The sequence below is a fragment of the Arvicanthis niloticus genome, chromosome 2 (assembly GCF_011762505.2).
Source record: "Arvicanthis niloticus isolate mArvNil1 chromosome 2, mArvNil1.pat.X, whole genome shotgun sequence".
NCBI classification, from domain to species: Eukaryota; Metazoa; Chordata; class Mammalia; order Rodentia; family Muridae; genus Arvicanthis; species Arvicanthis niloticus.
Window position 1 is genome coordinate 14,677,354 of NC_047659.1, and position 23,414 is coordinate 14,700,767.

The 23,414-nt window shown below is 41.9% G+C and overlaps 1 protein-coding gene and 1 pseudogene across 1 annotated transcript; both read right to left on the reverse strand.

The window, feature by feature from the left end:
* Window positions 1-9,064: 9,064 nt before the first annotated feature.
* LOC117702882 (disks large homolog 5-like) lies at window positions 9,065-17,168 on the reverse strand. Its single transcript, XM_076928233.1, has 5 exons — window positions 17,032-17,168; window positions 16,038-16,200; window positions 14,774-14,905; window positions 13,902-14,088; window positions 9,065-9,322 (listed from the first exon to the last, which is right to left on the reverse strand). The coding sequence occupies exons 1-5, from the start codon at window positions 17,147-17,149 to the stop codon at window positions 9,317-9,319; spliced, it is 606 nt and encodes a 201-aa protein (XP_076784348.1). The 5' UTR covers window positions 17,150-17,168; the 3' UTR covers window positions 9,065-9,316.
* Window positions 17,169-19,500: 2,332 nt separating this feature from the next.
* LOC117702884 (ribosome biogenesis regulatory protein homolog) lies at window positions 19,501-20,695 on the reverse strand (annotated as a pseudogene).
* Window positions 20,696-23,414: the final 2,719 nt, after the last annotated feature.

The window sequence follows — 23,414 nt, forward strand, 5'->3', positions numbered from 1 at the left end:
CTACATTGTGAATTCCCAGCCAGCTAGCCAGTTCTACACAGTAGTTTTTAGGGGGCATGGATATCATGGTCTACTCTGTGAATACCCACTTATTGATGAAAATGTATCCATACCGTACCCCTTAGGTCATATGTTTAGATACCCCTAATATATGGTGCAGGCATTCACATGGTCCTGAAATAGTCATGCAAACAAAATTAATGAGAGCCACCACTATATTGTTCTAAAGCCTCTTAGTAAAGGAGTATTCATTCAGAGTTTTTTTTTTTAAAGAAATCCAGAGCTATTTGCCTCTCATTTCCTTGAAATACAGCCTCGGGGATAACTATAAAGTTGAAATAATGACTTCCCAGATAAAGACTTCCCAAATTTCCATGTTGGGAATTCCCACACATGTTGAGATGTGGCTTTCTTTTTAGGTAATATTAGTGTGGCAACACATTTGGAGGTTTTGTGGTGTTGCTTGGTTTTGGAGGGTTGTTGTTTGTTTTCTTTTATTTATATGTATCTTTCCCTGCTGGATGTCTGTGCACCACATGCATGCAATCCCTCCCGAGGCCTGTAGGGGCTGAAGGGGGCGTTCAGAGCTGGGCTGCCTTGAGTACCTCTGCATGCTTGCCCACTCCTGAGACCAACCTCACCCCTCCTAGGCCCGAAGCAGATTCCCAAGGCCTATAAAGGCAGGTTGCATGAGGCCTGGGAAAGAGACTTGGGACTCACCCAGTTCTCTGTGGGATCCCAAGGCAAGGCACTTGGTGTCCTGACTAACAGTCCCATGTGGAGCCTGATTCTCACTGCAGAGCATAGCCTGCTCCGCAGACCCCGCCCCTAGGCCTCCATGTGCACAGTGCCAACTGCTGGCTTCTACCAGCAGGGGTCCCCAGTAGTGATCCATCTCAAGGCAGGGCGACCCAGAATTAACTGGAGGGATCCCTGGAAACCTACTGACTCCTGGGATACATTCCATTCCAGGATCAGGTCTGGAAGAAATCTGCAGTTGTGCATTTCGCTGGTTGCCAGGTGATACTGCACTAATCCTAGATCACACTTGGAGACCAACTGCTCTGCAGCTACCATGTGCTTGGTGTCCAGACATGTAGCAGTTTCCCAGAGAACTGTTAGCACAGTCAAAGAATGAATCTGAGTTAGTGAGTGACTTTTATACCAGATTTACTCCTTCCCACCTCACCTTCCAATCTCTTCTATTAAGGACAGCTTCCCGGAGCACTCAAGTATTACGAACCAAAAAAAAAAAAAAATGTTCCTGTCAATAACTTAAAAATTTCAGAAGGAGGAAGTAGAGAAAGTGTCAGTGGGTAATCTACTCATCTGAAATGAAGCCGTCCTCAGAAGTTACTGACTGAGATCTCAATAACAGCATCTCAGGAATTTCATGCACAGCATTCCCAGACTAGGCTGATTAGAAAATGTAAAGAAAAATAAATGCCTGTCAACATTTTCCATGATTATCCTTGTTTTTCCACACAGTGCCAAATGGTGTTTTTTTTAACTATTTAATTTTATATCATTTTTTTTGAGACAGGGTCATCATGAGCTTTGATTAGCTTAGATCTCGCTATTAATTAATTAAATTATTTATTTATTTATTTATTGTAGGGACATGAAAGAATATTACGATACCCATGTGGTGGTCAGATGGTAACTCGGTGTGGCGGTCACAAGAAGCAAGGGTGGAGAGGATTTCAAAATAAACCCGTATCTCTGACTTCACGGACCGTTTTACAGAGTTCTGAAGATTCAACTCAGATTCAACACTGTAACTCCCAAGGTAGGTCTGGGTCTTGTTTTTAATGTGACCCTGGTTCCCAAACTTCCCCTCTTTCTGATATCAGTCTGCTTCTGCCTCCTGAGTGCTGGGATCAAACAGATTTTCTGCACTCCACTGTTCTGCATATTTTAATGCTTCTTATATAATTTTTGAATTCCCTGACTTTCATGAGAGTGTAAAAGGCCTTTGAAGATTATGTTACCCTGGGCTGACACCATGTGGTAAAATAGACTCTTGCAGCTTCTATTTCTAAGGATGGAAGAAAATCATTAAAAGGAGGGTTAGAGAAACTGCTAGTGAGTGGGATAAGCCACACAACCACAGGGAAAAGGATCCAGTTCTGAGCACCCAGCTTGTCCTTCAGTGTCCCGGTCGCTGGCTAGAGTCTTTATAATAAAGTTGATACACCAGAAGTTTAAATAAATTAGCTCCTACAAATAAGTCTGTATACCTAAACTGCACTCAAATACTTTTATCACATTTATTTATTTATTGTAGGCATGTGGATGAATGTCACTGTACTCATGTGCAGGTCTGATCACTCGGTGTGGTGGTCACAAGAAGCAAGGGTTGAGAGGACCTCAAAATAAACCTGTAGCTCCAACTCCAGAGACTTCTTTGCTCTCACCGCACAGTTCTGCAGATTCAACTCAGACTCCAGAAACTGTAACTCCCACCAAAGGTGGTAGGAAATATTTGCAATTCACCATCTGAGTTGTGTCTCCAACCCGAGTATTGTTTTCTATGTGGTTCTAGGTCAAGGGTTTCCCAACTTGATGAATCTATGTGCCTTCGAAGGATAATTTCTGGACTCCTATAGAGTGTGGGATGTCATTTTAGAGGTGAATGCAGTAACGTGGTATGAAAGAAAAAGGAGACAAGACACTACTGAGACTGATTGTAATGGGAGGGCCTAGATAAAGAGAGGCTGAACGTGTTTGTTACATTTTGTATCACGGGCTGAATATCACATGGAGCCCATTGAAATATGTTAGTATGGCTAAAGAATTAAAATTTTAAAAAGCTAGTTAGGGTACTGCTTAGCTCCAACACAGGTCTCCAAACCCTGACACAATCTGATTTTGTTTTTAATCACAGAGAAGTAGTTAAACGATTTACCATAACTGAAAAACCACCCTAGCTGTAATAACACATCTCTTCCTCCCCATCTCCCCTTCTTTCATCCCTCCCCCTTCTTTCCCCTCATTTTCTTTCTTTCTGTTCTTTTTTCTGGGGATGTGAGCCCAAGACTTCATGCGGAACTACTGATCCAGAACATGCAGGCACTAAGGAGTCTGATCAGGATGTGCTTTCTGTCATTGCTGATGACGTCCTGGCAATAGTCATGTTTGGCCTTCATTCTACTTCGGGTAGCATCTGTTCATTTCCATGCATTTCTGCTTGCTCAGGGCCTTCACATTCCTAAGAGAGGATCGATCGCTTATACACAGCAACACAGACCTCTTCTCAGCAGCTTTTCTGAGTTCTCATAGCACCTTACCTCCCTATTTCGTGTTTTATTTTAAACACAAAACTACCTAAGTGCTAATATGCATATTTTTAAGGGTTTGCTCAGGTGCAATTGAAATGCTAAGTTCTGAACCCCAAGACCTGGTTGCTCCAAGATAAAAGGATCTTCATGTACACCAGCCTTTGTTGTGTAAACCTTGCTCCCCAATTTAAAACTATTGGTTAAATAAAACTGGCAAAAGCCAATTACTGGGGGGGAAAAGTGAGGTAAAGTGTGAGTTACCAGGCTGTAGGGGTGGGGTGTGGGTCACAGGTAGGGACCACACTGAGAAGAGAGGATTGAGATAGGAGAAGATAGTATAAAGATACAGATAGAAAAAAGGCAGGGGAGGAAGAGGAGAAGAAGGAGAAGCAGACAAAGAAAACAGGAGGTCTCCTTTAGTCCTGATGGACCAGCAGCAGGTGTCAGACTGTGATGCCTCTCCAGGATGCCAGACTGCTGCAGCATCAAGAACCCAAAAAATTTTCAACAACAAGTATTTGGGAAATACAGTGGGGTAATAGCCAGATCTTGGGGGTCAGTATTTAGCATTTTAATACATAGCAGTACCGGATCAACCCCCTATATATTCCTTCAGTCTATTAATAAGTACTTACTAAGAAAACTGTGTTACAAGAAAACTTACAGAATCAACAAATGTGGGGTCATAGAAGCTCACAGAGACTGAACTGACAACCAGGAAGCCAGCATGGACATGCCCTAGGCAATTCTGCATATGTTATGGTTGTGTTTACTTTGATCTTCTTGTGGTAATCCTAATAGCAGGAGAGGAGGATGTCTCTATCTCTTTCTTTTGCCTCTTTAAGGACACTTTGACTCCTACTGGGTTGTGTAGTTCCAGCCTTGATATGAGGGGAGGTGCCTAATCTTGGTGCAACTTGATGTGCCATATTTGCTTGATATGCTGAGAGGCTTCCCTTTTTCTAAAGGGAAATGAAGGAGGAGTAGGTGCACCAGAAGCATAGATAAGGGGAGGATCAGGAAGGAGAGGAAGGAGGGGCAACTGTGGTCAGGATCTAATAATCTATGAGAGAACAAATAGTAAAAGAACACTGTGTTATATGCAGTGTTGTGTTAAAACCTGTAAATTAAACCTCGTTACTTAGAGTCCGGCAAAGACATTGTACTTGGAAGACAAATATCTGTAATCAAAGTGCCAAAAAAAAAAAAAAAAAAAAATAGGGAAGCTATGTTTAATTTCACTCCAAGGTTGAACTTTCTATCAGCTTCATTTTGCTGCTTTGAAAGCCTTTGAAATGTGGGTATATATTCAGCATACTGATGCAAATCCTTCTGCATCCCTTAGACAGTAGCCAATGACTGTGTGTGTGTAAGTGTCTATAAACATATGGGGAAATAAATGCATGACTTGGAGCTATGGTTAATCACAGGACAGACTTTTGTTAGAGAGAAAAGGAAATGGAGACAAATCTGCTTCTCCATCTTTTCTTCCCTTACCTTGATGGAAAGCCCTGCTGAGGCTTTGCACTGAGGAAGAACTGGGGAAAGGGCAGAGGGAGTCTTCACCATGTTCTTCCAGTAATCTAAAATGGTTTGGGAAAGAGAAAGGAGGTAGTTGGGGCAACAGTGAACTAACAGACTCAAGGATGGGAACACAATGAGAGAGGCATTCAAGATGGAAGGAAAAGTGAACAAGCAAGGCAGGGAGTGCAGAAAGGTGAGGTAAAGCCTTGCACAAGGATGTGTAAGAATGTAATTTCAGATCTCAGCTTGAACTTAAAATTAAAAGATTCTTAAGTTTGAGTCAAATATTAGCTGCCCCAGAGGCACATCCCAGGAAGAACACATTCCAAAGACTCAAACAAACATTCCAGGTAAAAAGACCCAAGATAGGAGTCTATGAGCCATTAACAAGTAAACCTTGGTAAACAGAAGCTACTTAAGCTGACCTTCTTTGTTGTAAAAAAGATAAGGTGTAAATTTGAGTTACTTAGAAACCAGGCCTGGGAACAGAAACCAGGCCTGGGAATGGCTGTTGGAGTTTGGCCTTTATGGTTATTGTTAAGAAGTAACTGTATTACTGCCCTCATAAATTTTGTAAAAATAGTATATAAGCTGCCCTTGGCTTTAATTTGGGGTTCTTCTTGCCTGCATGCAAGAGAACCCTAGTATCCTGGTTGTCATCTGGTCATCTTATCATTAATAAACCTCATATTATTGCAAGGAATCCTGTCCTTGAGTGTCTCTGGGGGAGCACATTCCCTGGTTTTGTTATCTTTAGAGTCCAACAGATGGTCTTTGAGCAGAAGCCCAAAATTCTATGATTTTGTTGAATATGTTTTCTGTGCCATTAAACTGGTATTCTTCACCCTCTTTTATTTCTGTTATTCTAATATTTTTGATCTTTTCATTGTGTCCTGAATTTCCTGAATCTTTTGGGTTACAGGTATTTTACACTTTGTAATTTCTTTGACTGACTTGTCCATATCATCTGTGGTATCTCCTATGCCTGAGATTCTTTTTTCTATCTCTTGTATTCTGTTGGTGATGCTTGCATCTTTAGCTCCTGATCTCTGTTGTAGGTTGTCCTTCTCCAGGGTTGCCTACATCTGTGATTTGTCTAAGGTTCTTTTGCTCTTGTGTTTTCTTGTTTATTTATTTATTTATTTACATTTCAAATGTTATCTCCCTCCATATTTTCTCCTTCACAACACACTTTTATACCACCTCCTCATGCCTTTATGCAGGTGCTGCCTCACCCACCCACCAATTCCTGCCTCAGCCCCTAGCATTTCCCTACCCTGCACATGGAGCTTCCACTGGACCAACCTCAGCTGCTCCTTTCCTAAAAAGGGTCTCTCAGGGCCTGGAGATCCTGTGGTTTACAACCAAGGGTATAGATCACAACACCCAAAGAATGATCCCATTATATAATTGCCATAATGACAAACACTTAATGAAACTACACATATGGTCACAACTTATCTTTGATGACCCTTATTGTACTTCATCTTACCTTAGCTTCTGTAAGTACTTTTTATTAACTCATTAAACAGAGAAATTATCCTCTCATTAGTCATGATACATTTGTCCTACTCTGACATTTGATACTGGGTCTGAAGATCACAGTGAATTACTTTTACCAGTTTTGAAAAAACACAAGATTTCTGGGAGCATTTAAAAAAATTATTATTTAGATTGCACCTCAAGGGAAAAGAACTCCAATGCCTGAAGCAATCATGCTAATTCCCCACACTACACAGCAATCTATTCTTCCCAGATAAATCCAGTTCTTCCTCTTCCTCTTCATCCCAGGGTCAAACCTATATAAATACCCTTAGAAAACACTATGCCCCCCTTATAGATTGGTTTGATTGATTCAAAAATTGAAGCCTCGGTCTCCTAAATCTGTGACCTTGTTTAGTAATAGACTGTATGGTGGTTTGAATAAGAATGGACACCATAGGCTCATATGCTTGAATGATTAGTCACTGGAGAGTGGCAGTATTTGAAAAGGATGAGGAGGTGTGTCCTTCTAGAAGATGGACTTTGAGGTTTCAAAAGCTCATGCTAGGCCCAGTTCTATACCTGCCTCTATGCCTACAGGTCACAATGTAGCTCTCTACCAGTCCTCCAGTGTCTGACAGCATATTGACATACTATCCACCATGATGATAATGTCCTAAACTCCTGAAATTGTAATCGAGCCCTCAATGAAATGCTTTCTTTCACAAGAGTTGCCTTGGCTATGCACAGCACTCGAATATTATCTAGGACAGACAAATTAGAGACATAACAATGTAAGATGGTGTCTTAGAAGGGTCAGATAGATCTGTGCCTTAGTCACTATTTTCCTTTTTGCAACCAAATTCCTGACAAAAAGCAAGTTAGGACAAGTCTTATTTTGGTTCACTATTGGGTCATCATGGTGTGGAAGATGTGATGACAGGCATGTAAAGCTGCTTGCTCATTTCTTAGCCAATTAGGAGAAGGGGTAAATGGAATTCCAGCACACAGCTAACTTTCTAGCTTTCTCCTTGTCTCCTTCTTAATTGGGTTTTTAATTAAAATATATCTATAACATTCCCTGGTCAATATTATCTAAATGGCTGGTTAATATTATCTAAATGGCTATTTGTTGTCTAGGAGAGATTCGAAAATGTGTGAATTCCAATAGAACTAGTGGGAGAGAGGATCTTAAAAGAGTTGCAGGAGAGGAAGCCATAATCTGAATGTATTGTATTAAAAATCGTTTTCAATAAAAAACATAGAAAAAGAAAGAAGAATATGTCTGCATTCTACTTTCAATTTTTAATTATAAATAAAGCTAAATTCAAAACTGAAAGATGGTAGATGAATTTTCCAGACCACATAAAAAATATACTGGCAACCTCTACCATCCCTCTCCCTTGCTAGTCTTGAACTGAAATACTCACCACCACAGTCCTGTGTCCTCTGCTGCAGGCTCCATCCCCTGGGTTTGTATGGAGCTTACTCTAAACACTGTTTTGATGGTACTTCAACATGATTTATTTACCACCTTTAGGAGAGTTCTCAAATCTGCAGTTCATCTGATAAACCCAATCTGCATTGTCATGCAGGAAGAGACATGAGAGATCAACTCCAACCCTAACAATAAGATATCCAGAGGCATGATCAGGAAGCCACTCTAATGCCCTACATGGAGGCCTCAAAGTTTAAACACTGAGCATGCCTACCCCAGGAATGTGACCCTACAGGTCTCAAGAGTCTTTTCTCTTTGGTTGGGTGTGATCCAGTGCAGATAATACACCACTCAAGGAAGGACAAAAGTCCAGGCAGTGGTTTGACAGATGGCTTATCCACTTGAGAATTTGTTTCTCAGAGGACCTAAAGAGCAATGATTAACAATCCTCTGTCACTTCAGTTCCAGGAGGAATCCACTGACCTCTTCTGGCCTGGCATCTGGGGACTTGCAAGCATGTAGTGCAAAAACCTACAGCAGGAAAAACACCCATACATATAAAAGAAATAACTCAAAAACAGAAACAATGCCCCCAAAATTTTTTATAAAAAACAAATTTTTATAAAAGCATCAAATATATTGTCCAGACCAAGAGCAAAAAGAAAAAGAAACCATCATTATTAATAGAATAACAATAAAAAAAGGATAAAAAATCAATACTAAAAAAATAACCAACATCTCCAAAAGGGTCTTGAAATTCATTATCTCTGTTGGGAATTCATAAGTGATGCTATATTTCAAGAAAACAAGAGGCATACAGCTCCATGTTTACTGATTTCTTTTATACTCATTTATTGAATATTTTTATTTCTTTGGATGTATTAGAGAAATACACTTGTGTTTCTACTTTATTCAACTTAATCATCTACATAGTGGTACATTTTTAAATAGCGAAATTTATAACAACAAAGTTACAGCATGGATACATTTTTCATCATGAAGTTGGGATCCACAGATTTTGACACACTATCCATATCAAAAGCACAATTTTCTGTGTAGCTGTGACTGGCTGGGAACTAATAATGAGGCCTAAGCCACATGCTACTTGAAGAGGTCCACTCCTGCCTGATACTTGCAGAGTTAGAGGACAGAGAACCACACATGAATACAGAAGGTCTCATGAGGGAAAAATTAGTGATTACATTTTTATCCATGAAAACACATTAAATTTATTCACTACCAACTTAAAGTGGGGGAGTCAATATATATAGTATATAAAATTAGTAAAACAACAAATTAATAACATAACAAAAAATAAATAAACAGCAAAACTTCAAATGAAACAAAGAAACCATATACTCAAAGCAATCAAAATTCTAACCAAATCCAAAACATTATAATTAAACTAAGAAGCATTCTTTAGCTGCAGATTTTACAGCACAGACCTACAGCCTGTTACTGGCCTTGTAAATATTGTCCAAAGGCTGCCAACGATGGTAATAATCTCTTCAACATGTGTTCTCCTTGTGAAGAGTTGTGTCTGAGGGAAATCTTGACCTGGTCTGCCTGTTTGAGCTTCAGGAGGAGTATTTCAGACCTAGGGGAAGAAGAGACAAAGGCCTGTTGGGGACCTGTCATGTCAGCTATCCAGCAAACACCAGCTTTATTGAGCAGGACAATCCAGTATGACCTTTCAGCCTAAGATCATTCCCAGTATCCCCAAAGGAGAAGAGCCACAGAGCACCTGGGCCTGGGATTTTTTCTCAGATTTAAAAAATGGCTTAAAAGTGAACAGTGAACTACACACTGTGCTGGAGTTAAAATAAAACACCACATTTCTCCAATGGTCCATATATATTATACTGAAAAATAACTGTGTAGCAATTCTGAATCAAACACTATACAGAGGCCTTCGAGGGAACCTAGCCACCATTGAAGTGAAGGCTCTTATTATATCTGGAGTGCAGGAACCTGCCTGGTTCTACTTGTGAACCCCTCCATCTGTGAATCCCCAGAGAAACCATCTCACAGGAAATCCATGCTCACTGAAGAGATACTATAATCAGCAAGAGTGTGCTGCATGCAAATCTTCCCAAGGGAAAGCCTTGAACTTTAAAACAAATATTCATGAAGGAAAAGGGATACCCCTATGTTTATAGTTACTGTAGTATTATTTGTGGGGTGACTTAAGGGACAACAGGCTCAGGTCATACCAGAGAGCTCAGAAGGGAAGAAAGAGTACACAATCGACACAAACTCTGTGGATCACAAGAATGATCATGGACAGGATTTCTTTTAAACTAGATCAGAACAATATTCTGAGCTGCTCCTAGGTGACTGAGGCAGAGAATCATGTGGAAGGCCTGAGACCCAAAAATGCAGTTATACAGGTATAGGAAATCTTCTTGGCTCCTGCTATCCCATCCTAGTACCTCATATCTCAGAGACAGAAAAATGATCCTACATTGTTTGAGCCCAGCAATGGACACACACACACACACACACACACACACACACTAACACATACATAGACACACACACAATCACACGCAAAGACAGACACATACACATTCCTGAACACACAAAAGCACATGTTCATACATACAGTTGCAGGAACATTTTGACTTTCCCTGATCATGTTAATATAAGACATCATCCAGGACACTATAAAGCCATAAGAAATAAATGCTTGAATTGACAAAATCCTGGAGAGATATCTCCGCAATTAGGAGCACTGATTTGTCTTTTGGAAGTCCTCAGGTCAATTCCCCAAAACCGCAAGGTAGCCTACAAACCATCTTAGTAAAATCAGATGCCCTCTTCTGGTGTCTGATGAGAGAGACAGTGTACTCACAAACATAATCTGATTAATTAAAAAAAAAAGAAAAAAGAAAATAAAAAACCTTGAATGGGACACGAACATAGTAGGCATAGCCTATAGACAGCTCAATAAAATAAATTCTTTTTTCTAATAAACAAAGGATGTAAATATGGAGTTTTGGCCTGGTATGCAAGCCTGCTTAGGAAGTTCCCAAGGCTGTGCACAGTCGGCTTGGTTCCCAGCAAAGGCACATGGAATCAGGGTGGACAAGCCAGTCCCTGCATCTTGCTCACTGTTTCTCAGGGACTCTAAAGTTAGCAGCATCTTCCAATAGGCCCTCCATTTTCCACAGCCTGTGTGGCTTTGTAACCAAAGCTATGAGCCCAGACAACTAGGAAATCTCTGTAACTAGGATGCAAAGTGAGACTTTTCTTCACATAAGGAGATCCTGTCCGGGATAATTTGTGGAAAATATGTCTAACTAGTTCAAGACCAAATGGTGGTTTGTATGATCACCCTAGGCAATAGTCCATAGAAGGGCTGCACTACAGTATACTTGTTCACTCCTTGACTGAAGAACTTCTGGATAGTTTCTACTTCAGGGCAACTCTGTGAAGTACCACTACAACCATGATTTGCAATAATTTCCTCTGTGGACACCTACTTCTTGTTCTAGAGTCGCTGGGTCAATGGGGACTAGAGAAACTATACAGTTTCTGAAGAGTTGGACATGGCTTCTCACAGGGCTGCCCCATTTTATATCATCAGCCATGTCTGAAGTTCCTCTTTTCTTCCAGCCCTCCTTGAGGATGATTTTAACTCAAAGCAAATCACTTTTTTGAATGACAGCCTTTACAGAGTGCTACAGACAGAACACAGGGTGAGTGCTTTAGACTACCAGGAGCCTAAGGGGCTGTCTGAGGTAGCCCTGTTCTAGCACCTCATCATAGGTATTGGCCTTCTGCTTGATGCAGATGCAACACCAAGCAACTCAGTGTTTCACAGAGTTATACCCAGGACAAACTCCAAGGCCAAAGATAACTGAGTCAAGCTTAGGCAAAGTTTGGAAAAAATGGTAGGAGGTAATGAGGAAAACAAACTAGGATGCTGAGAAGATGCAATGAGCCACCTGACCTTCCAGCAGGCAGTCACTATCCACCAAAAGCATAGAGGTGGACACAGACCCTTAGCCACCCTTGTTGACTCTCAGGCCCATGGATTTGACACAGCAGCCTCCTACTCACCTCCATGTACTAAAGTGTTTGGTTTTCGTACAAGTGATTTCAATATGGGTAAATAGATTTCCCTCTATAACCAGTTTCAATAGTGATAAATAGATTTCCCACTACCAATGGTTGACAATCTGACTTTACACCACTATTTGTCTCCTTTTGTTCTATTGAGCTAGGTGTAGCAGCATGATGACCTGCTGCTCTGTTTCATGTTTCCTTGATGCAAAGTGAACTGACACTGTGGTGAGCCCCACACTCCCATCTTAGAACAAGAGGCTGGTGTTCAGGTCCATAAGTTTCCTTTGAATAGGACCACCTTGGGGCCACCTTTTGTCTCATGTGTGCAGCCAGCTGTTGCTGGGCACCCCTTTGTGCCTCATATCCTGCTGTGGTTACAACAGTTATATGTCTGCTTTGTGGTTGTTCCTCACATGGGTAGGCCTCCAAACCCCGGGCTAGGAAATTGTAATGAATGAAGGAAGGACTGGGAAGGGGAAACTGAAGTCACATGGTAAGATTTCAGAAGGGTGGGCTGGGCTAAATGTGAAATTATTGACTTTTAAGTGTTGGCAACATGGGTTCTGTTTGTTTGATAAAGGGTTGAATAACTCAACTGTGGGTTATGTGGAGCCTATGTGTCTTGGGTAAAACCCATCCTGGCAAACAAACGCCCTCCTCCTTTCCCTGCTGATTTCATCTGAATGACAAGAAAGCTCATAAGAAGGCACAGTGGGCCAAGTTGTGTATCTGACATGTGGAGCAGACAGCATTAGCTTCTTCTAAGTTAAAAAATTGTTTTCTTACAACAGCAACAAGAAAACTCAAAACAATGAAACATATAAACATGTTCTTCCTCTCTGTGGGTTATGAAACCTTGTAGCAGTTACTTGAGACAAAGCAATTCCAGGAGCTCTGCCTGGGAGGTGACAGAAGATTCAAAGATGCTGGTCAGACAGCTTAACCAAAACAGAAAGCCTGATCAAAACCACATGGAATCAACTGGCCTCTCAACACACACGTCTATATACATATTGTCACAGACATGCATATGACCCCCCTCCCCCCACACACATTCCAGAAATCATAAACGAGCGGGAAATAGTAAGGAAACCAAAATGCAGGAGGAATCACTGAATGTAGACTGTGAATATCTGATGTTTCATGTGAGACCCAGGACTCTGTAATCCATCCCGTGGGGACTAAATAAAACTTAGTAACTTCTGCAGACTAGGTTGAGAGAGTTTGAGAAATCTTTTTCTTGAAGCCTCACATCTCTCACCCAACCCTCAGCCTGAGAGAAGTCTTTCAAACATCCCTGTTCATCCAGTCAGCTCGTGAATACAAGCTACAGGAAAGAACTCTAGCAACAATGACAGAAACCAGGACTGATGGATGAGCTATCTGTCAGGCTCTGTCAGTATGAACCAAGGTCTAGGCTCAGGTAGGAGACCATGTTGCAATCCAGGGTTGAGGAAGAGAAAAGACACAAGACCTCTAACCCCACCTTTTTTTTCTTAAATAATTTTTGTTAGAAAATTTATTACATTTCAGACAGTATCCCCTTTCTTCATCTTCCCCACCCAGAAACCCCCTATCCCATCCCCCTCCTCCTCCTTCAATGAGGATGTACCACCACTGACCCCCCCATACACCTACATGCCCTTGAATTCTCCCACACTGGGGCATCTAGCCTTCATGGGACCAAGGACCTCCTCTCCCACCTATGTCTGAAAAGGCCACGCTCCCCTACATATGCAGCTGGAGCCATGGGTCAAAAGCAAACTAGCTACAGGCCCTGACTTCATCACTCAATGTTCTGTGCTACTGCAAAGGAGGCAGCACATAGAACCCCTCTAGTACAATGGCATGTAGGTGTGTAATGTGTGTTTACCCCATCTATCTTAATGAAATTCAGCTTGTAGTTGACCAGGAGGGTGTGCTTGCCAATCATCTTGTTTTTGGGAGAGCCCAACTCCACAGAAAGTCTTGTAAATGATCACAGAACAACTGGATAAGAATTAGGAGAGTGCCTGGACAAGGTGGAGGATGGTTATCTGGGCTTGACATTGTTTATGGTTAGACATGAGGGCAACCTGCTCCTAAGCATCCTCCATGCATCTTACCTGTTGGATATGCTTGGAAAATTTGTCATAGATCTTCATGCTGGCCTCCACACATAGCCTCCTTGTTTCCTTAGAACACACGTCCAGTGTAATCTGCTCCTTAAGCAGCTGCCTGTTTTCATTCCAGAGCATTTTTACTTCACTCTTCATATGAAGAGACTCGGTCAGGAGGTGACAGTTCCTGATGCTGAGCCACAAAGAAGAAATGGTGATTATTCCCAGGCACCATTCATCTTCCTCCCACTTCTCCAAGTACCATCCCTTCTCATCATGGGCCCTGATCCCCAGATAGCCCCAGACTGCAGACCAGAGTAGCCATGGGACCTCACATATAGGAAAGTCAAATCCAGAAGAAAGCAACATTCCAGAAGACTCAAGGTACTTCTGAAAACCCTGACACCAACAGGGACTCATGTATCTCCCAGAAGAGGACATGGGACCCATGATTGCATATATGTCTTTGGAATTGGAGAACCACCTCTAGGTAGAGACAGGTCAAAGCTTCCCTAGGAGAAGAGAGAAGACCCAACAGGTACACATCATTCTATGTGTCTCTTTCAAACCAGATCTGTAAATGTGTTTTCTGTGCCCCAGAGACTCAAGGTTGATTGATGTCTCCATCAAGGTGCACACCTTTTCTAATTAGAGGATACTGACTTTGGAAGGACAATGATTGGAGGGGCTCACAGCCTCATCACACTTGATCAAAATGAGTTCAAGAGATCACAATCCTAGAGCCTTTCTTTGAGGGAGGAAGCTTCCTGTTGAGAGGCAAAAGTATAGAACCAGAGTCCTCACTTTGTTTTAATGAAAATGATGGGCAGACACATTCTGTGCCTAGTGCTGGGGAAACAACAGTGTTAGTCACTCACCTGTAAAGTTGATTATTTTTAGTCAACTCCTGGCACATATACAAGGCCTCACTGATCTGCTGCGGAATGTTTTTGAGCTCGCTCATCACCTGGTCGTGTTGCATCTCCAGCATCGTGGTCTCAAAGTTGAACCTGTGGAAGGAACAAATAATCCCTGAACTAAGGATTCAAGGATTACATTAATTCAAGTTGAATCGTGAACTACCCCAGCCCATATATGCCATAACCTAATGCCTTGTATTGGGTCCTCTTGGTGCTTATTAAACTTGGTACCATTGATCTGGGCACAGTAGAGCTAGGGAACTAAAAAATGGGAGCTGACCTTCTTTGGCTTCATGAGGGGTCTTGAAGGAATAGATTAGGTCTTCAAGAACTTTCCAGGAGCCTGTGCCACAGTCCTAGGTCCAACTTAAACCTGTGATGACACTTCTTCACCTTGTAGACAAGGTTTTCTCAATTCTTGGTTCTATCACTACATAATTTCCCAAACTTCAGTATTTACAAGGAAAAGGGTTTACTGCCTATATCAGGATTTTCTAATGCCCATCAGTGGTGCGCACAGAGATCATGTGCTGTGATGCTACAAGTGACCCTCCATGGCCTCATCACTCTCATTACCTAAAAAGTCAGTCAGGTAAATTCTCCAGCCCCATCACACTACACAGACTCCCAGGATCTTAAGTGGAATACACACACAGAGACAAACATACACACACATACACACACACACACAAACACACACATACACCATCACAATGCCAAATGCATACAGTGATGTGACATTATCTCAGTGTAAACTGAACAGAATTTGAAAAAAGCAGTGATGACTTGACAGAAATCCACTCACACTGAGGGGCAGCAAATAGAACCAGGTCCTCCCAGTTGTTGACAGGACTAAATGGACCCAAAGCAGCTCCAGAAAATTACAAAAATGATTCACCGTAAACACACAGCAGCTAGCATCTCCCACAAAGCAATACCAGTCCAGGCATCTTAAAAATGCATGATAAGACCTCACACACTAATACTGCTATTTCCTGAATGATTCATGCCACAGGCTATAGTTTTCTTTTGGAGGAATCAAAAGAGCTTGTGACCCCATCTCACTCCTCTCTGAACTTCAAGTTCTCTGTTGAATATCCAATAGCAAAATGCATTTGGACATGAGGATAGCCTGGAGTTTTAGCCTCCTGTGATATGTGGAAATCTAGGGTCAACAGAGAGGGCCCAAGATAGTCAGCTGAGAACTGGGCATAATGATTACCTCTTGTTCAAATCCTTGTTAATATAATGTGCCAGGATTCCCCGGAGTTCATCTCTCTCGTTCTTCATTCTTTCAAGGTCCCTTTTGAGCTTCTCCAACCTCTTCATTCTCTGCTCCTGCTCACTGATGGTGTGGGCTCGGGAGGACTCTTTCCCAACAGACCCTTCAGGTAGAGAAACACAAGGAAACTTGTAGGGAAAATATGACAGGAAAAGGAGAAACCATACTTACTCCCACAGAGAAGCCTGAGGAAGAGGGAATTCTAGAGACACAGTGAATTCCTGAAAGAGCAGGAACGCTATCTTCAAGCTGGACTCCTCACCTATGCCCCAGCTCCCAACCACCATCACTAAACATATGGCTCAGTCCCTACTGCAGTCCCACTAAGCCTGATGTGCTTAAGCTTTCCCAGTCAAGAAGAAATTGAGGGCATTGTCAGTTTATATCTGAAGATGTAGTCTGTACTGCTTAGCACAAAATAGATTGACCATAAACACCAGCACCAAACATTTCCCACAAGCCAACACCTATCCTTGCTTCTTAAATGCATGATGAAAAACCACACACTACTACACTTATCCCAGAATGTAATTCAGCCCACATCATGTGTGATCCAGACCAAAGACTCTGAGACCTTGATACTTGACAAGGGGATTATCCCTCTCTGTTCTTGGCATCACATATCCATGTAACCTACAGGAATCTATTGAGGATGAAATGCTTCAGCACTCTATCCTAAGAGTAAGGCTTTGTTATTCTCACAGAACTTTCTCCTGGCATCCTTTGCCACTCAGCAGGAAATTCAGATCTCTCAGCAAAGCAACTGAAGGCTTGTCAATTCCTGGATCTCTGTGAAAGTAATCATCAGAAATTCTGGACTCTGGGTCTGCCATTAAGAAATTTTGAGGCTCCAGATGCTAAGCCCTTCTTCTGTAAGGACCTGCTCAAGCGCCCTTCCTCCAGGAAGCTTCCCCATGCACTGCCCAGGACTCACTGTGTCTTCCCCAGGGCCATCTCCTTCTTCCTGCTTTACAGAATGCCTTCTGCCTAGGTCTGGTCTCTGGTTGTATTGTATTGTCCCTACGAAACAGCCTGAGCAGCATGGACAACATGACTGCTTGTGAACCCAGAGGCTCTGACAGAACACCCCACAGGCAGTTGGTGTCACCACAACACTGGTGACATCACAGAAGATTCTAGGGTTCTCCTGGATACAAGAGATTGTCCAGGGAAGTGACGACTGATGATGTCTCTGGAAACTGCCATGGCCTACCTGCTGACCAGCTTGCCCCACATTGACCAGTTTCTGAGGTACCCTATCCTGGAGTCTCTCTTTGGACTCAGGGGATACCCCCTTGGAAACTTTTCCTTTTAAAGCTAGAGATTTCTCTCTGCTTCATTACAAGTCAAGCACTTTGGATGGGAGAGTTGGTTCGGGCCTTGGCATGGGCAGCTCATCTTTGTTAGAACCTTAAGGTCTAGGGTTCTTGCTTGAGGGAGATTCTTCTCCATGATAAATCTACCCTTAGGTTCCGTTCATGTACTACAGTCCACTTCCCCAGGGTGTCCTGTTTCCCAGAGGCAACAGTGGTTCTCCTGCACCTTTAATCTTATGCAAATTGGATTATATCTTCTTATTGTGCACATGCCTTGAGGGGAGACATTGCTTTAATATATTCAGACATGTGTTTCCACAATCCCATTTTTGCAATGTAAACTCCCTTGTTCATGGCAATATAGGAAGGAGTTTACATCCAGGGGAATATCCAATTGTAAAGTTTATGTCTCTTCTTCAAAAGAGAAAACCCCACTTTCTCCCTTTCTCCATTACAACCAGACATAGTAGGCATCTTGAGCAAAGGTCAACAGGGACATTGGATTGCTGCTCTGTAGTTCCATTAGCCATCACTTCTCCAATATCTACCTTTCTGAGTTCCAGTGAGAACTCAAGAGTTCACCGAGATCCAGTGAAACCTCCATTTAAATGTGTCCAGTAGTTCAGGAAGGACTGTGTTTGGCACTGTCATCTGTGGCTTCTGCCTTCTGAATCTATGGTACAATGTGACCTAACCTCTCAGGTGTAAGAGTGAAAAAATCATGTAAGTCCTTTCCAAATTGTTTGTGTTGTCCTGGGCTACTTCCTTCAGCCAGGTAGTATCACTATGACAATGATCAAAGGTGGCAATTCTGCAGAGAAACAGCAGGGGATTTATTAGGTAAAATGAAAAGGATTTGGAATAATAGTCAATCCTAATATAGAAATGAATTTCATTATGTGCTTGTGGTTTTATGAGAACAGTAGGAATAGCAGGGTGATTTCAATAAATGAAAGTATGAATTTCATTTTATAGTCTTACTCTTTGTATATATATATACATATATATATGTATATATATATATTTAATTTAATTTTGCAAAGATAGGTTTATTAAGACCAAAAATAAAACAATGAAACAGGGAAAAACATCCAGGACAGAAATAAACATGAATTCTCCTGCTGGGTGTGGCTGCTCCTCTCTAACCTCAGCCTTGGCTCCATACTGAATCCAGACCAGCACTTGCTAAACTCAAGCCAATTAAACAAAAGCCATTAGTTACAAACCAAATGACAACCATTTTCTGGAGTTAATTACCATTACAAGGTTAATTACCATTACTTAGTGTGATTTCAATATATCACTTAAAGCAATTCACTGGCCAAATGCACAACCTGAACCAACATCAAAAAGCACTATACTTTTAATATTAATAGTTAGTAGCAGAGTTTTCCTAATACAAGGGGTCTTTTTATTTTTTATTTTTTATTTATTTATTTATTTATTTATTTATTTATTTATTTATTTCATTTTTTTTCTGAGAAAGGGTTTCTCTGTGTAGCCCTGGCTGTCCTGGAATTCACTCTGTAGACCAGGCTGGCCTCGAACTCAGAAATCAGCCTGCCTCTGCCTCCCAGTGCTGGGATTAAAGGCATGGGCTACCACCACCCAGGGAGGGGTCTTTTTATAACCATTGTAACTACTTTCTTTTTCTCAAGCACACTCCATACTGGTACCCAGGTTACTGACTTCACATACAACCCCTACCAACAGTAAAAGTTAAAAGCAACATCAGGTTAAAGCATACCTTTACAATACTCGTAAATCGCAGGTGGACGTAATTTTCCCCCATCCTCCTTTGCTTTGATAAATATATAAGCTTTGTTACAAAAATAATGCAAAAATGTTGAAACCAATCTACTATAACTAAGAAATCTGATCAACTCTTACCCAGTATCCAAAGTCAAGATAAAAAAGGCAGGCCTTAACTTAATCCTGGTTCTGACCATATCATTTCTATAATTCTCACGTTCCAAAATACACTAACTTCCAGTCAGCGTCTCCATTAGTTCATAGTCCAGCACTGACTCTCTTGGGGAGGCAAACCTGTCACTTCAATGTCAATCTCATTGAGGACAGCACCCACCTCCTGAGCCAGCCTGCAACACACACAACTTAACCTTTAGTACAGTCCTAGCTTTTCAGAACAGGTCCAGAGGGGAGATACTTCCTCCTCTTCCCACCTTGGCGCAGCACTCCTGTCTTCTTGCCCCCTGACTCAGGTGGCCTGGAATGCTTCTTGCCTCCCAGGCCTCCTTTCTTTTTTCTCTCCCTGACCCAGCAGGCTGGCTCCCCTTTCTCTTGCAGGAAGGTTCTGGCCGGCCCCCTTTTCTCTTGCCTTTCTGGCTCATCTTCCTCCTCTTGGCAGGCTCCTCTTGGACCTCTTCCCTCATCTGCTTGTTGGTGGCCCTTGTCACGTCCAGCTGAGGTTTATTACTGTTCATGATTTGAAGTAGCTCCCACTGGTTCTTTTTCTTGGCTGGGAAGTCCCCAAAGGGGGGCTGAAACTTCCTCTTCTTGCCAGAGCTTTGGGGCGCTTTCTCCTTGGGGAGGCACTACTGGAAGCTTCCCACCGAAGCACCTCCTTACTCTGGTGTCCCTTAGGGTGCAGCCCAGCTGAGCTGGGCATCTGCATCTTGTGCTTGCAGGCCAGGTTCTACAGAAGGTTCATCTCTTTCTTGGCCACGCATTCGTTGTTGGCCTGAATCCTCTTGGTGAACTGGTCTTCCATGGGGTTAGCACTCCTGGGCACCTTGATGAGCCATTCCTTAGTGTCATCCTGTGCGCGCTTGTAGCCCCAAGACACCCCCACTGTCCACTCACCTCATCCCACATGAGGTTGGTCTTCTTTTTGGGACTGATGGGATGCCCTTAAGGCCAGCGGGTGAGGGGCAGTGGCCAGGGCAGCAACTTCTCGCAGGGCAGGCATGTGGCAGGCTCCAGCAAGCGCACTACCACCGCCTCCTCCATGTGCTCCATGGTCTGCAGCTGCCAGTAGCTGGTTTATGAGAAGCTGCATGTTGTCCCGCGCCAGGGCCCGCAGCTCAGCCTCCAGTGAGGGCCTGGCCTGGCGCAGCACTGTCGGGGGATTGTGGTCCTAAGCCAGCAAGTTGCCCAGGTCGAATTCCAGCTCTAGCTCCTTGTGTACCTTGATGAGCTGCAGCTTCTCCATCTCCTCTTGCTCTGCCTTGGCCAGCAGCTCCTCCACTCTCTTGCCATCCATGGCTCTTGATGCACACCTGTGTTCCCTCACTTTGGGGCAACAGCAGAATGTGTCCCTACTACAGCAATACTCTGTTTTATATTTCTGAAAGAGATGAATTAATGATCAGAAAGTTTTGAAAAAGCTATTTAACTATCTAGTGAACTCCTGAAGACACGATCTGCTTTCCAACAAATTATACTTCTCTGTCCACCGTGTTTTGTGCCAATCAGTAATTCAAAAAAAAAATTGTGTTGAACAATTTCTTGTTTCCACAGGGAATAACAAGAAATAAAAATTTTAAAGACTCAAATGAAGACCACAGAGTGTTTCCTATCATGTTCTTTTTTAACTGCTTGCTTATTTAAGTCTTTTTTTTTTCATAGCTCCAAGTGTGCTGGAGGAGAAGCTTCCACTGCTGTCAGATGTTCGGGTTCTCCTTCTCATTGCACACAGAATCATCCCCACAGTACCCACAGTTGCCAGTGTCTAAGGATGAGTTCTCTTGTCACCTGACATAAATCATTCTTCTATCCAATATCTTTCTAAGCACTCCACCCAGAAAGGAAATGGCTCTGTAATTTCTGCATTTTAAAACAGCCTGAGTGAACCAGCAAGAACAGTTTTCTGGCTAAACATTACGTTACAGCAAGTAAGAGAGCTAAATGGAAAAATGAAAATTATTTTGTTTTATGGCATATATGCTTGTGACTTTTAGAATTGCACATTGAATATTTTCAAATGGTAACTGTTTGGCACCAAAAATTCCTGCCACCTTTTAAATGATGTAGCAAGAAACATTGCTATTGATCTAAAGTGAGACAACTGATTCTTTACACAAAACAGTTTATTTGGTTTAAACAGTCAGTCACTGATTACATGGTGAACTCTCTAGTAATCTACCTATAAAAATGCTTACAAAACTACTATTATACAGGCTATCATGACTTTTGGTTTGAAACTCAGAAGCACAGGTGTTAGAAAGGACCCAAAGGCTCTGGGGATGATCTGGTCCAGTTGATTCATAGAAATGCAAGACCCAGGGTTTTCAGGGAAGAATGGAAGTTATACAGCTAAGCACTGATAATTGGTCAAGTCACTTCAATTGTACTATACAGCTTCAGCTACAGGCACCTGAGCACAGAGATCAGCAGATTAGAAAGGAGTGCACTTCCCAACACTAGGAGATTCAGAATACACTTGAAGTATATAGATTTCATTTATAACTTTTATAGGCATTATTTTACCAAGTAACTGTCATCTTCCAGGTTCTGCTGAGGCTTCATTTTCCACAGTTGTTCTGGGTTTGTAATATCTTTACTGATCCCCTTGAATGCTGTAAAATAGTGTGGCCTTAGCCACCTAAAGAAAGAAAATGGAAGTCTGTTCTATTTATGATACTATTGTTTTGTTGTTGGTTTGTATTTGAGACAGGGCTTCCCTTCTCTGTCTATCCCTGGCTGTCCTGGACCTTGCTCTGTAGACCAGGCTGGCTTCAGCTTCAGAGATATGTCTGTGTCTCTCTCTCAAGTGCTGGGACTAAAGGCATACACCATCATTGTCCAAAAACAATATTTTTGTTTGATGGAACAAGGTAAAGTACTTATTCAGTTGAGAACTAGAATAGAAAAACACAATTAAAATTCAAATAGTGAATAAGCTACACATTTAACTAGCCTTCAACCAGTTCACTAATGTCAATTATTCGTTCAATGAGTGACCTGTTATTATAGGAAACATATAGGATTGCCTGTTTCTCTTTTCTACAGGAAGATTTTACTCCAAGTTCTCAATTAGACAAAAGCCTGTTCCCCTTAAAGATAAATGGAATTAGGAATGCATTTTTGAGTTTTGGCATTGATTCTATCATCAAGGCTTGAGGAAGTTGATAGAGAACTTCAGGAAGATAATGTTTCCTAGGCTTCCACGTTAATGATGGAATCCGTAACAAAAAGGATCTGCTTTGTATGCTGAAACATTCCTGAAGGTAAGAAAGAGAAAAGATACAGTCATGAAGCTGAATCCCAATAGTTACTTCAAGGCACAAAAGGCTGCACTGCCAGAGTGTCCTTTGGACAAGCCCTGTTGGTAAAAGTGGCTACTCACCTATTTCTGATGGGTATTAAGTTGTGTTCAGTCACTGACAAGCCCACTTTCTCAGTCAACCCTGTGGAGAGGAACTTGTTAAAAATTTTCCTAAACCAAGAAAATTGTTCCTTAAGAACTTCATGGAGCCTGATCCAGTCTTGGCTTTGCACATCTTATGCATGACAAACAGGACATAATAGTCTCCATCATTTTTAATGAGTTTTAATTCACTTCTAGAAGGTTATACCTCCAATCTGTACCTTGTCCAATGAAAGAAAAACAAGTTAGGCACAAAACAGGTAGGTTGTTGGAAAATATTCCAAATACTTTGGGATTTTGGACCACCTGTGATGCCTTATTGAGTGGAGAGTTATTTTCAGGAGTAGATTATAATACTTAGAATGTATCCAAGTTCTAAAGGTCAGCTTTTTCCATGACAGCAGTATTGTGTATTTTCTTACTAAGGTGCTCTGGGAATTCTAGAGTTCCCTATCTTGGAACATTCTGGAGGAGACTATAGGTTGAGCATTGCTCATGTGAAAACTCACAGTGTTGAAATGCTCCAAAGTGCAAAACTGGAGTCTCTTCATGGAAACACAAGTGGACCTCACATGAGGGTTTGCACAGAAATGTCAGGCATAGTAAATAAATTCTAATTGTACATTTCTATAGTAGCTTCTCAGTATATACTCCTTGCTGACTTGGAACTTG